The sequence below is a fragment of the Notolepis coatsorum genome (genome assembly GCF_963971535.1).
Source record: "Notolepis coatsorum genome assembly, chromosome: 3".
NCBI lineage: Eukaryota > Metazoa > Chordata > Actinopteri > Aulopiformes > Paralepididae > Notolepis > Notolepis coatsorum.
Window position 1 is genome coordinate 102,724,891 of NC_140167.1, and position 15,058 is coordinate 102,739,948.

Consider the following 15,058-nt stretch of genomic DNA (forward strand, 5'->3'; position numbering starts at 1 on the left):
AGACCATTGATTGACAGTCGAGTCTGCCAATTACGTCACACCGCTTGCACTCCAGCCGTCCGGCGCTGCAGCTGGACCCTAACCTCGTTCCCAGCTTTATCTCGAGAGATAAAAGCTGGACCCTATTGCCCACCTCTGATGTTCATAACGCTAGCCAAGTTAGCTGTACACACATACACAGTGGGCCAGTTACTTTGGTGTAGGGGTGTAACAATGCATCGATCCTAAGGGGAAAATTCAACTGCATCGATTTGAAAATGTTAGAATCGATTATCGCAATTTGAATGTGTACACAGTGTTATGTTGTTATCATGTCCGTTACAGTCAACACAACGGCATACGCTACTGCATCAACGTTATGATTAACAAAGCAAGGCATTCGTTTTGTTGCATTAACGTTATATTACTATTGCTATCGCTAAATCTAGGTGTTCTAAAATATATTGCTATTGGTAAGACTAGAAGTTACATGTCTCTGGGAAACTCTCGCATATCGCAATGGTGGCGTTTCAGGAAGTAAACAAGCCAAATGAGAGCTTCCGATTGGTCATTTGCTTTCTTTCTCATGAAACCAGTCACGTCACTATACTGTGATTGGACCGTTGGCTTGAGTGCAATGTGGGACTTGTGGTTTTTTAACGATCTCGCAGCGGAAGAAAAAAAAGACGAGAGAGGCTATAATCTGTATTCGCACAGCGTGCGCGTAATTGATTTTTACGGTTCGCACACAAATATTTTTAGGGGCATATGCGAGCAATTTGGTCGCACTGTAGAGCCCTGTGAAGGCATGCTTTGATCAACGCAAGATTTATATCATATTTTGGAAAGAAGTGACCCAGCAATTGTCAAATATCTTAACTCTGGATATACCTGTACATGCCTCTGTATTACTGCTGAATGATGTCTTTGAGCATGCAGTACCTCCACAGCTAAAGAGATTGGTTTTATCCGGTATCACAGTGGCTAAAAAGCTGATAGCATCACGATGGTTTCAACCGGAAAAAATGTGCCGGAAGGTCTGGATTCTTACATATCTCGATGTGATTTATCAAGAAATATCAACAGCTAGAATTTTGGGTCTCAATGAATCCAAAATGGCAATGTGGTTAGAAGTGGTGGAGAGAATAAAAGCTAGCATATAATGGTAGTGTCTGGTTAGGAACAAATTATAATGGTTGGATTATCCAATGGGGGGTCCGGGAGAGGGGGGTACGAGCTGGAGCATATGTGTATTTGTATATCCTATTGTGTGTTGTCATGTTTGTTTATGTGTTTGTTTAAAAAATTTAAAAATAAAATACAAAAAAAAAAGATTTATATCATATAGCCCTTACCTTGACTAGGATCTGCCGCAAAAAGAATATTCCAATTATCTGATCGCGAGTCCCAGTATTGGTGTCGATCATGTCGCCAACATAATCCGCCATACATCATCGATCTGGAGCATTTGACGCTCCTCAAGCCGATCGGGACAACCGCTACCCTTGCCCGACATGGAAAAGTCCGCCCGGACCAATATAATCGACGCACAGCCCAAGACAGAGTTTCAAAGGATGTGCAATACCGGCTGCATCCTACCAGGCGGCGGTATTGGACTTTTGCGATTTCAGACTCATTCCCTATGATAACACCAGGCTCCCTGGATGGATAATGAATGGAAATATTGAATAAAAGAAAAAACTGCCAAAACCCGACTATACTCAGGTCTGGCGCTGAACGTTTGGCGAGTTAACCTGACTATCATCTGGCGTGGAAAGTGTTAAATAATAATAATTAAAAAAATATATTTTCTTTGAATACCAATACAAATAATTATTGATATCGAACAATATGAAAAATGTTATCGTGATAAAAAAGTTTGAGCATATCACCCAGCCCTAATGTAGACATTCTGTTATATTGCAATATCAATATATATTTGATGCACTGTTCAGCTCTGCCTTCTGCCTGACTAGCATCAAACAGTCCCAACAAAGAGTAGTGAAATACAGCAGCCAGGATCTCAATAATTCATCTGCACCCTGAAAAATAGGTGGGCATGACGGTGAATGGCATGTCGACACCTATGCATGCGGAGAGGGAAAGCAATATTCCATGTGTGCGCTGGACGGGTCACAATGGATGAATGAGCCGGTTATTTCCACCAAACCCAGCAGAACACCTACCGGCTGCCACACACCGTAGGGACGTCCCTTACCCGGTCTGATACTGTGCTCATGTACTCGTAAAACTACTCCGATACTACTACTACTCAGTGCCCAAAAAAAAAATAAACTCAGCACAGAACTAGGCAAAATCTGCATATGGCTCGCTGATAACAAACTATCATTACACATGGGCAAAACAGAGTCCATTCTCTTCGGTTCAAATAACAAACTCAGCAAGACCGACGGCTTCTCAGTTACAGTGGGTGACAATATTGTCACAAGGAAAGACGAAATTACCTACCTGGGTTCCATCCTAGAGGCAAATCTTTCCTGTGACAAAATGGCATCCAATGTAATAAAAAAAGTCAACCAACGAACTAGATTCTTGTACCGGATCTCCTCTCTGGTAAACAAGAATACCCTGAAGACTCTGGCAGGAGCACTCATTCAAGGGTACTACGACTATGTGTGCACCTCATGGTACCAAAGCACCTCAAAGGCGCTTAAAACAAAATTACAAACATCACAAAACAAACTGGTCAGACTACTACTTGACCTGAACCCCAGAACCCACCTCACCCCTGCCCACTTTGACAACCTAGGATGGCTTAGAGTAGACGACAGAGTACAGCAACTTGCAATGGGCCTGGTCTACAAGATACACTATACGCCCGGGGTACCCATGTACATGTCAAAATACTTCCCAAAGGTCAGTGAATACCACAACCACTACACCAGAGGAAGCTCAACAAATCATGTAAAACCCAGATTCGGCTCAAACAAGGGACTAAACACGTTTCGCAATTATGCCACATCAATGTGGAACGCCCTACCCAAAGCTGTAAAGGAATGTGAATCACTACCCACATTCAAAACCGCTCTTAAAGAGCACCTACGGGAGGCTGCAATTCGAAACTGGCCACCGTAAATGCCCAAAACCCCCACCACCTCCTAATAGACAGTCTCCTCCCCGCCGTATGTATATTTCTCTCCCACCCACCCACCCCCTCCTAATGTACAGTCCCCTCCCCATCATATGTATATACTCTGTCAGGATCTAGGGGTAACAGTACTGTATATTTGAATACCGTTTATGTCACAAATGTATCAGTACTACTAAATACCTATATGTCCCTATGCCATAAATGTCATGTATGTTGAATGTTGTGTATGTCATAAATGTCTATATGAATTGAAAATGAGGGACCCTGATGGGGCGACAGTGGCTCGAGAGGTAGAGCAGTCGTCTGGCAATCCGGAGGTTCCCGGTTCGATTCCCGCTCCTCCCGGGTAGCGTGTCGATGTGTCCTTGAGCAAGACACTTAACCCCTAATTGCTCCCGATGAGCAGGTTGGCACCTTGCATGGTTGCCTCCGCCGTCGGTGTGTGAATGTGTGAGTGAATGGGTCAAATGTGAGGAACAAATTGTAAAGCGCTTTGGATAAAAGCGCTATATAAAAAAGCAGCCATTTACCATTACCATTGATGGAAACAAGACAAACGTCTTTCTCAGGTCTGCATCCCCTTAACAATTGTATGTATTGAGCCGTACTGTATTGTACCCATTCTGCAATCTGTTAAATAAAGTTTTCATTCATTCATTCATTCAGCCATGTTTGTTCAGGAAAGATGAATGTTAAAAATGTCATTATATTCATATTATTTTCACTTAAAGGGGACATGCATTGCTATTCCTTTCACTATTTGGGCAACTTTACACAATTCCTGAGAGTCTATGGAACACATCTGTAAGGTTTATAAAAAATAAATTAAAAAAAATAATCATTGTTTTATATTTCTAATCAAGTACTCAAAAACAGCATTTTTCTAGTTCAAGATTTCAAGCTGATTTGGCTGGGCTCTGCCCATAAGCGCTTTGAGTGACAGTCACCCACACAGCGTGATACATACGAGAGAGAGCGAGAGAGAGAGCGAGAGAGAGAAAGAGAGAGAGGGAGAGAGAGAGGGAGAGAGGAGGGATGCGTCCCCGACACACAGTCAAGTTTGTGTGTAAAAGCTCTGACGAGGGAGAGAGACGGCGCACACAAATTTTTACACACTCCTACACGCGGTCCCGCCAGTCTCTCTCTCTCTCTCTCTCTCTCTCCCTCCCTCCCTCTCTCTCTCCCTCCCTCCCTCTCTCGCTCTCTCCCTCTCTCGCTCGCTCTCCCTCTCCCTCGCTCGTTCTCTGCTGTCTGTCGGACTCTGCACCCTGTTTGAGGAAGTAATCCACTCGCTCTGTTGAGCAAATTGTGGGCGGTGACTACAACCACAGAGCCAATCAGATCACAATCAGCCCAACCAGTGCCTTATTCACGTCAGCAAAAGGCAGGGTTAGATCTCGTGAACTCGAGACTAGACTGATGAGTCAATAAGAGACATAGACCACATTGATATAATCCCCCATTGCTAGGAAACAATGCTAAACACTGGAAAAGGCCATTTATAATGTGCATGGGACCTTTAACTTAAAATGTCAGCAACAGCACCATTTGATTTGTTACAGTTCCTCAGAAAGTGAGGAACATCTGATAAGAATAAAACATGTTTTCAAATTACCTGTAATTATAGTATTATTAAGTACTCTGTATTAGGGCTGGGCGATATAACGATAACGATAAATATCGCGATATATTTTAATAATCGATATCGAATATCGAAATTAAAAAAAAATCGAAAAATCGTTTTTTTTTTTTTTTTTTGCAACAGGGCAGTTTTAAAACCAGAGACAGTGGACAGACTTGTCTTTCTTGCCTGCAACTTAAAGTAATGGCTTTGCTTGTCCAAATGACAATACTGACCAAATTCAGATTTCTTATTCTCTTGTCCATTTATTTTGTTTGCTTTCTAATTTAAAATACAGTTTGAAACCGTCTGTACACAGTAGGCTATGTGTGCTAGCAGAACTAGACTCCAGTCACGAGTCACAGTGCACATGTGCGGTGGTTTGTCCACCAAAAAAGCGCCAAAAGATCGAAAATAAACTATAAATTCAACTCCTCTGGAGCCACAGCCAGCAGAGAAGCCGGTTTACTTTAGCTTTTAAACCAGCTGCAGCCTGAGAACTGGAGTGTGAGGGGATGTAACACTAAAGATGGCGGCAATGACAAAGAATTGCTGCAAAATAAACATACATCTGTTGTTAAAAAAAAATAAAAAATAAAAAAATTTATATACTTATAACAATTCGATAATTATCGATATCGAGAAATAAAATAAAATTATCATATCGTTATCGCGATATGATTTTTTTCCATATCGCCCAGCCCTATCGGCAAGTACCCAAATGTAATTACTTGGGGGAAAAAGTGGTACCAGGATATTCCGTATTACACCGCTCTGAAGCCCATCAGTGTTTACCACACACTTAGAGCAGCAGAAGACAATATCAGACAGGCATGATACTAATGAAATAACATATGAAAGTGTTTATTACAGGTTTACGCTTCTTTCCATTACTTTGCTCCACATCCGTGGCTGCCCCCAAGCCTGCCACCGCCACAATGAACTAACAAGCCTGTGGGAACTACCGTACTTTTCGGACTATAAGCCGCGGCTTTTTCCCCCATTTTTCGACCCTGCGGCTTATATAACGGTGCGGCTTATATGTGACTCGACGTGACCAAACCCGAAAATGTAAAAATCTAAATATTGCTTTTTTGACTGCATTGAAATGTTATTTATCTGTTCCCTTATTTGCTAAACTTAATACAACTTGTAAATGAGTTAATTCTTGTTATTTGTCTGACAGTATTGTGTCCCAATGCTAATTACATATGGTAATTAAACATTAAAACACCTGCGGCTTATAGTCCAGTGCGGCTTATATATGTACACATCATTCAATTTAGCTGCTGCGGCTTATAGTCAGGTGCGGCTTATAGTGCGAAAAGTACGGTACTGACTACTAGGGTTGGGTACCAAACTCTGTACTTTTAAGGGCACAGACAGAATTATGCCAGTACTACTGTACTGAGAGCCGATTCATGTTATATACCAATCGCTGCCACATTTCGGTACCTTGTGAGCAGGTAGATTAAGCCCAGGTAGAAAATAATCAGAATTCCAATGATGCACAATTTTGTCATTTTATAATAGACAGAGCAGCGCAGACCTTTAATTTGAGAAGCTACATCCATCTCTTCAGCCCTGCGTTCACAGCCCCGTGACAACTTGAGCAATGGGTCCAACATGCTCAGTGCATCCTCACCATGTCTGTATGCCCACGCTAACGCTGGGGGGGGGGGGGGGGGGGGGGGCTGAGCTCTCTCTCTCTTTCTTGCCATCTCTAAAGTTTATTTTTGGATGGAGAGTCACGCTTGTTCTCTCAAGGAGGCCGGGGTCGTTCATGCTCAGATTGCACGCCTGCCATCACCCAGCATTGCTTTAACGTGATCAGGTACATATTATAATTGGTAGGGATCACCCCTGTGACCTACATCCTGCGAGTCTTCTTGCAAAACCTGACCCCGAGAACAGTTCTCGACATTGGGAAGTTAAATATCGCAAATAGGCGCACTGCTGTAACGTCTTTCCACACGGGTGTTTCACGTGTTGTTGTTGTTGTTGATGCCAGATGGTTTGTTTCACATCTCGCGTGATGATATTGCGCAAAAATCCAGCTGCCGGAGCTGTGCTTGGGGCGTAAAGAGACTTGCCAGCTTTGCGCTTTGTTTTATATATTAGTATTTTTATTTTGGTCTGATATGTGGGTTGGTGTTGATTTAGGGGGAGGGGTTAACTACTGCTGGCCGGACCTCAGGCTCTGCCAAGAGAGGTCTGTATATATATATATATTAGAGATGGGCATAGATTAATTTTTTTAATTTAATCAAAGCAGATTGTGTTTTTATCGCTTCATTTCCTTTTTATAGCATTTTGAAAACCACTCGTTTTCACACATAATCGCCTTTTACTGGAATATTCCAGAACGTTATCATTTGTCGGTCTATTTATGAATCGTTTTCAAATAAACGCTAGATGGTCGATAGTATATGTGTGCGCACGCACGCTCGTGCGCTGATAATCGCTGCTATTATTTCCTCATGGCTTTTACAGTGAAACAGCCATATCACATATAGTGGAAACGCTTATATCTCTATGAAAACGAGTCTGATTAACACTGATAACATAGATTCCTTACCTGACATCAGATGGTATCCAAATGGTATATTCCAATTCCTGATCACTATTCGAAAAAATCGATAAGTATATTGATCCAACGTGTGTACAGTATAACCCATGCTCGCCGCGGCTCAGAGGCTCCAGAATGAACTCTGGTAACTCCGGCTGCATCAGTGGACTGGAAAATGTGGACTGGAATTTTTTTTTTTTCCATCCATTTTCATTGAGTCCATTCCAAAAGGGTGATTTACCATCTGGGAGACAATAGGGGGCGCTTTTTTCACATCTGATCGCCGGCGGCCCCTGGATCTCCAACGGTAGGCTTGCGTGATGCAATATGATTTCAGATCGCTAATAAAAAAATAAAAAAATAAATCCCGAGAAAAGCCGTGACGTGGCTTTCAACGTCACAATCGTAAACCCGAGATTAGCCGTGAGTGGCGCTCAAAGTGTTAAAAAGGCTGTAATCCTGTGGAAGCCTGTAATACAAATGTAAACAAGTGGGTAGCCCCACCAAAAATAAAAGATAGGAATGAAAACATGTTTCCATCCTCTAGTAGTTGATTGACTGACCACTTGACTTGATAGTACAAGGGTTAAAGCAAGGCAAAGGAGGTTGACCATATTTATGTCATTGTTTGTATGCCTTCAAAATGTTAACACTTTAAGTGCCGAAAACGTGTTTAGGCGTCTTTCCTAGCCATGCTAAAGTTGCAGAGGACGCCCTAACTCGTCTTTAATATCAATATTTCAAAAATCTGTGATCGAAATCATATTTTTCCTCCGCAGCCCTGAGACACAGTGCTGGCCTCCTCTCAACCCTCTAGCAGTTCAAGAGCGCCATCTGGTGGCCGATCGGCAGAAGCGCCAAACAGGAAGTCATGTGGATGAAGTGGTGATCACCCATATTACTTCCGGGCACTCTCTATAGCTCCCGCGACTCCATCTTGAAACACTGGATAATAGATCGCTCGCCCTAACTCAATAAACAACATGATTTGGACGTATATACTATTATACAACCTGGAAATAGATCCGGTATTTCGACATCCCATAATTGAAAACTGTCTTCTCCATGCTGATCGCCCAACGGCCCACGGAGACTGGGGTGAGTTTTAGCGTTTATTATTACCGTGTTCGATACTAACTGCTATGATGAACATTTGACCCACATTAGATGAATGGTATAACGTTGCCCACGGAATTATAAACGATCCCCCGCCCATCCGGTCATCATCAGATGATACGTAGAAACTCCTAGAAGCACGTCCAGTTGAAATTTTTCATCTGGCACCGATCGCTATCAAACTGTATTTCATCATCAATATAATGCATTTGGGGCTATAAATCACGTTCTGGAGAAAGCTGCAGAAAGAGATGAAAACATACTTATACTTTAGACCATATTTTACTATGAATATGTGAATGAAAAAGTTTAACGTTGCTACACAATGAACAATACATATAGGACCTTGAATGGGCCCTAATAATGGTAATCTAGCAATAGAATTTAAAAAGTTATAGCCCTGCAAAGAAGGGGAACTTCTCCATGTTAAATAGAGCTGGCAACGGATGGTATATCATGAATTTAGCCTTAGGCAATCAAAGTGTTAAGGTGTGTTTACATTGGTCATGTTTGTAAACACTGGGGTAAACCGAGACCTATATTCAGGCTAAGAAAGATTTTTTATCTCCAAATCAAACTCTTCAAGAGTATATGTGAATATACTCTATTTATACTCTGAACTGGTTGCCCCTCAAAACTCAAAGACACTACCACTGGCTCCAATGCATTTTCAAATGCATCCATTTTAATTACCCCCCTTACCTAAAACAATACCCAATACCGTATACACCTCCACATACGTGTATGTATTTTGAAATCTTGCACTGTTTATGCTGCGTGTCCTGTGCATGTTGTGTGGCATTTTACGTGCATGTATATTTTGATCTCTTGCACTGTTTGTATTTCATGTTTTTGTATAGACTACAGATGGAAATTAGCTTCTGCTAAATCTGGTGCAAACATGTTTTCATGTGACAATGATGAATGTAAATGCACATGGTCTATAAATAAATAGATAAAAAGATATATATACATATTCTCCAGACTAGGGCTTTAATGTGTGAGATGATACTCCATACACTACTACACACACATTTTCAGCGTATAAACAAATGTATACGAATTCCAATTTTGAGGCCACGATTCCATTACATTTTCGACTATTGTGCATTCAAATGTATTCATAATCATCATCCTACAGAGCTCTAATTATATATTATATATACTGCACAGACTGGTTTTGCTCAGAAAAATTTACATTTTATTTCAAAGTCGTAAAACAATGAAAATGAGCCCTAAACATAGAAAAAGACATAGCCTAACACCAGTTAAACAGTGGACATGTTTTTGAATCTTCGATTAGTCTTCTTGTACAGTAGGCAGGAGGACACATTCAAGTAGGAATCTATTTACCTTTATTAACACAGAGAATTACCATTGGCATGACTCAATAAAAAGCACAGAGATGAGGCTATATGGTACTACCTACATAAAACAAGATGATTGTACCTCAGGGGCACCTGTAGAATACACTCTTAACAAAACATAGGAACATATTCCTATTATTGGGTTACACCCCCTTTTCCACAAATCATGTCTCAAGGTAAAAAAAGTATTTAACTCATCTCCTTCTCACCATCTATATCTCCCCTTCACAACTAAAGTTGATTTAGTAAGTGGAATCAAGGAATTATCGTTTTCACCTAGGCGTGAAAACTACACATGTGTATATACCACATCCAATCCGGCATTAAAGAATCCGTTGACATAAGGAAGGACGGAATAAAAAGTATTCCAAATTCTCCTACAGTCCAAAGAAACTTTAGCTTTCGTCATGAAAGAATGGGTGTATGTTTCTTTCTCTAAACAATGGTATAGCGACACAGCGCTACTATGACAACGCACCAGAGCCACCATGTGTTTAACACTTTGAGTGCCAGCGACGTGTTATGTCGTCTTTTCATGCCCCTGTTTTTTTTTTTTTTCGATCTGAATTCATATTTCATCAACCGAGTCTCCCGTTGGTACAGCAGCCCCTCTAGGAGCTCCGATGGGAAAATACCGCCCCCTATCGTCCGTCTACCCCTGTGTAACTGCAGGCCATTCGATTATACTGGTGGATCTGTGGAGGGGGAGCCTCCTCGCTCCACTATGCTGGCGAGGGATCTGATGAACAGGGAAATGATCGCGAGATGGTAAGCAGCCTGGAATATATATTTACAGCAGCCAATAATCAATCAATAAACGCGATCGATATTTGGAATGCCGATCAGGAATTGGAATAATCTTTTTGGAGAACATCTGATCTAAGGTAAGGAGTCTATGTTACCAGTTTTAGGATAATCAGAGCTGTATTCACTGAGATAACAGCGTGTCCCGTATGTGTATATGTGTGTGTTTGTGTGTGTGCTGTTGAGGAAATGAGAGAATCAATTTCTCAGCTCGCTTCTATAGCGTGCATAAGTACACATATACTATCGATAATCTAGCGTTTATTTGAAAACGATTCATAAATAGGCCGACAAATGACAACGTGTCTAGTGTATTCGAGAATATTCCAATAAATGCCGTTTATGAGGGAATCTTTCTATTTTCCGGAATTTTTGAGAAAACAATAGCTTTTCGAAATGCTATAAAAAGGATATGAACCGATTAAAAAACAATCCGTTTCGACAATGTTGACTGCAAACAAGTCATTGATAAGCGACGGGCAGATTAGACACATAGCCATAATTTAAAACATAGATTATGCGTTTTTAACGCCATCATTGAAGTGGATGATGGCACTCAAGGACATTAATCAACGTTATGGCTGGCACTGAAAGTGTTAAAGATAAAACATAAGAAAATACAGAATACAATACTGAATACAAATCGTAAAATTATAAATTGTTAAGTTAATCTTTAGATTGTTCCTGCAGAAGTCTTTGGGACAGTTTGTGATTTTGGGACACAACTGGGTCAAAATATTGCTTTTTGAATGAAAAAGCACCATTACAATTGTATATAAAAAAAAACAAAGAAAAATGTATCTCTTTCTATTTAACATTTTGATTCTATCGCCAAGCCCTACAGGTTTAAGCACATCTTAGTAGCGGAAGCAGCAGAGTAGTGGAAAAGGCTTTCAACTAGGGGTGTAACGGTACACAAAAACCACAGTACGGGTACGTACCTCGGTTTTGAAGTCACGGTTCGGTACGGGTTTTCGGTACAGTGGGGGAAAGTTTGGCTTTCCATGTTCCACTCAGGGGTGATGTAGTGTGCAGTAACTAATTGTACTTGTAGGGCTGTCAACAAATATTCTATATTGAAATTAATAATAGACTTGTAAAGAAAAAAATTATAATTATATTAGAAAAAACAGCCCCCGGTGGGCGGTCGTTAGTGGTTAACATACCGTTCCGTTGTATTCGTTCGGTACACAGCCGTTCGGTACGGTACGGTACACACTGAAACGGTTCGGTACGGATACGTGTACCTTTACACCCCTACTTTCAACAGATGTCATGTGTGACAATCTTACCTGATTCTTGGAGATATCTGTAGACCAGGAAGTTCACCTCGTCACTCGTTATACTCATCTTAGCCCACAAGGATGGAGGAGGTACGTAGGAAGGCCGGGCTCACTCTGGTAGACAAAACACAAAGCATAAAGAGATTTTAAAGATAGGCCTGCATTCCACAAGATAAGACGTAGTATGTACATTCCCATAGGAGTGTTTCTCCATGGGCCTGCAGTCATCTCAGCAAATCATATAAACCTTAGTAGAAACATGCATAAATCTTCTTGTATATAAAGTGCTTGGCTAGTGCTGCAGTCATGTGCTAACTCGCTCTGACCCACCCACGCACACACACACACACACACACACACACACACACCTAACACAATAGAGACCTTAGAATGCCTCCATGTTGGAGGAGACAACAGTTGGTTGGTATGATGAGCAAAACCACAAATTTCATAAATTGGTATTGTATTACTGGATAAATCTGTGGAAATAAGTCAGTGGAACAGTAATATTGTGCTTTTCAAATGTTTTACCTATTCTACCCACTGCACAGACATTACCTTTCGAAAGTGGTTACCATGCTTACAGGCAGCCATGTTGGAAGAGAGACAACTACACAAACATTCTGTACAAAGCCTCGATTCAACCTTATACATCCTGCCCACTTCTGGTGTTGTCCGTTTATTACTGGCAGTTTTATTATCGGCCAACAGCCCAGCGTTTCCGTTAGCCGGTAATTACCGGTATTTGACTGGCAAAATATGTTGAAGTCCGAATATTTAAATATCTCCGGTCATAATGTCCGGTGGAAATAATTCCTCTAAGCACAATTTTATTATTTGAATTGTATTAAAATAGGCTAAAATTAAATAGCCTATGCGATGAACATTTGTTTCATTGTGCTTCGCTCTAATAAAGCGCGGATGGCGCCGCTCGGATGTGAATCTTTTTTTTTCTTTTTTTGAGCCTGTCTGGCCACCATAATAACGACAAACAGCTATACGAGCAAGAGAGAGAGATGGCCAAACAAGCTAAACTTAACAAATATTTCATGAAACCAAGCACAAGCAGGTCTAATAATAATGACATTGACAACGAAGATGAGTCTTCTGAAGTCACAGAGACCGCCGATGCTCCCGCGGAAAATAAACAAATGTTGAGCGTTCAGGCGGCGGCCCGAGTGGAAAGTTAAATTCTCCTGGCTGAGGTACGACATTATAGTCTAGTAGTCTAGCGTCTATGATGTACGAGAGATAACATTGATTGAACGTACACAAAGTACACTTTATTGATTGAACCACAAAGAGCATCCCCAGTCTGCTGCTACCGTTGCGAGCCTCGCAGAAGTCCACCTGTTCCAATGCAATGGGGATCTAGTCGCAGGTACAAAACGGATAGGCAGAACGAGACGGGGTGAGTAAGTGTTGACATTTTTTAATCATAATGCAACTGTTGGTTGACTGCCGTGTCACATAGTAATGCATATAATTGATTATAACTAAATGTAGGCTATAATGAAATCAACAAACGCATTACGAGCATGTGGCTCGTCCTCTCGCTCTCTGCATGCAAACGAGGCAATGTGATGATCAACTACAGTTTGCTGTGTGTGAAGTTGAACATTATGATATGCGTGACGTGTCTGATACAACGAGGTGAAGCGATGTCGACTCGAGATTCATTTGGGGGTGCGTGTGACAGTTGCTGCAGCGGGAGCCTGCAGGGCGGGAGCTTGATGCTGGATCAGCGTATCGCACTAACTTGGGAGGCGAGAGATAGTAATTTGATTCTGCAAATCAATTTCTCATTCTTCGCTTGATGTAATTAATACAAATGTCCAATATAACGGAATTCGTTAGCTCATAAAAATGTGATTATAACAGACTGCTGTTTAAAACTCGGAATTTCAGGAATATGTCCGGGGATAGAAATCTTGCAGGTCACCCAGACCGGCACGAATATGTTCTAACGGAAACGCTGCAACAGCCAATATATCAATATCCAATTTGTTTTGGGTCTGGCTCTAACACACGCACAGAAACACTTTAAATGCTTTATTTGAATCTGGAGATAAAACGACTCTCACAGCAAGACTCCCCAACCATTCTTTATCCCAAATATCCACCTGCCACCACACACAGGAGTTGACCAGAATGATCCTGGTCCTCATCAGGTTTACCCCAGAAGCGTGACATCAGCTTTCCCAAGCCCGGTAGTAGTATGGAGAACTGCGACTTATCCAGTGTCCAGGGCAGGAAACTAACTTTTTGGCTTACCAGCCAACTGGCGAGTATCTGATTTTTTTTACCAGCCAAACAGATTTTTTACCAGACCAAAAAAATCGCTAATTGTGATAATTACTTCTTTGTACGTCTTCGTCTAAATTGATTTTCAATCATAGTAAATTAATCACACTGTCTCTACTCTTCAAAATATTACATCATTAAATCACATATTAACATGAAAGAGGGAACTATTCTGGACTGGGTTGGGCTGAACTGGGCAGTGAAAGATGCTGGGTTGGGCTGGTCTAGGTTATACTGAATGATGAATTGAAAATGAATTGAAAATGGGGGACCCTGATGTAAACAAGACGAAAGTCTTTCTCTGGTCTGCATCCCCTTAACAATTGCATGTATTGAGCCGTACTGTACTGTACCCATTCTGCAATCTGTTAAATAAAGTTTTCATTCATTCATTCATCACAGCTCAACTACTAGGAATGTGTGTCTGACTCTTAAGTGCAGGAAATATTCATCAGAAAGGGGGGACATGATGGAGGGAATGGAAAGAGCAGGTTTGACAGGAGCAGGGTTGAAGGGCATATTGGAGTGTGGAGGAAGTGGACAAGGCATTAAGCAAACAGGACTGAAATGGGGGACCCTGATGTAAACAAGACGAAAGTCCTTCTCTGGTCTGCATCCCCTTAACAATTGTGTGTATTGAGCTGTACTGTATTGTACCCATTCTGCAATCTGTTAATAAAGTTTTCAATCAATCAATCAATCAATACTGGTTTGGGCTGGTTTAGGTTGGACTGAGTTGGGCAGTGAAAGAACCAAGCATTTCACTGTAATGTAATAGCTAAATAAAACAACTTGAACTTGACTTGTTACATTTGCACTCTGGTTGTATGCCAAATGTATTCTGGTTAGGGATGTCCGATATTATCAGCCGACCGATATTATCGGCCGATATCGGCAGTAAAA

General features: G+C 41.3%; 1 protein-coding gene across 1 annotated transcript in view; it reads right to left on the reverse strand.

Annotated features, from left to right (window-relative positions):
• Window positions 1-15,058, reverse strand: part of tbl1x (transducin beta like 1 X-linked) — a 173,219-nt gene that overhangs the window by 44,256 nt on the left and 113,905 nt on the right. The window contains exon 2 of the mRNA XM_084310911.1: window positions 11,861-11,965. Within this exon, the coding sequence (XP_084167037.1) occupies window positions 11,861-11,918 (58 nt within the window). The 5' untranslated portion in view covers window positions 11,919-11,965. The remainder of the gene's footprint in view (window positions 1-11,860; window positions 11,966-15,058) is intronic.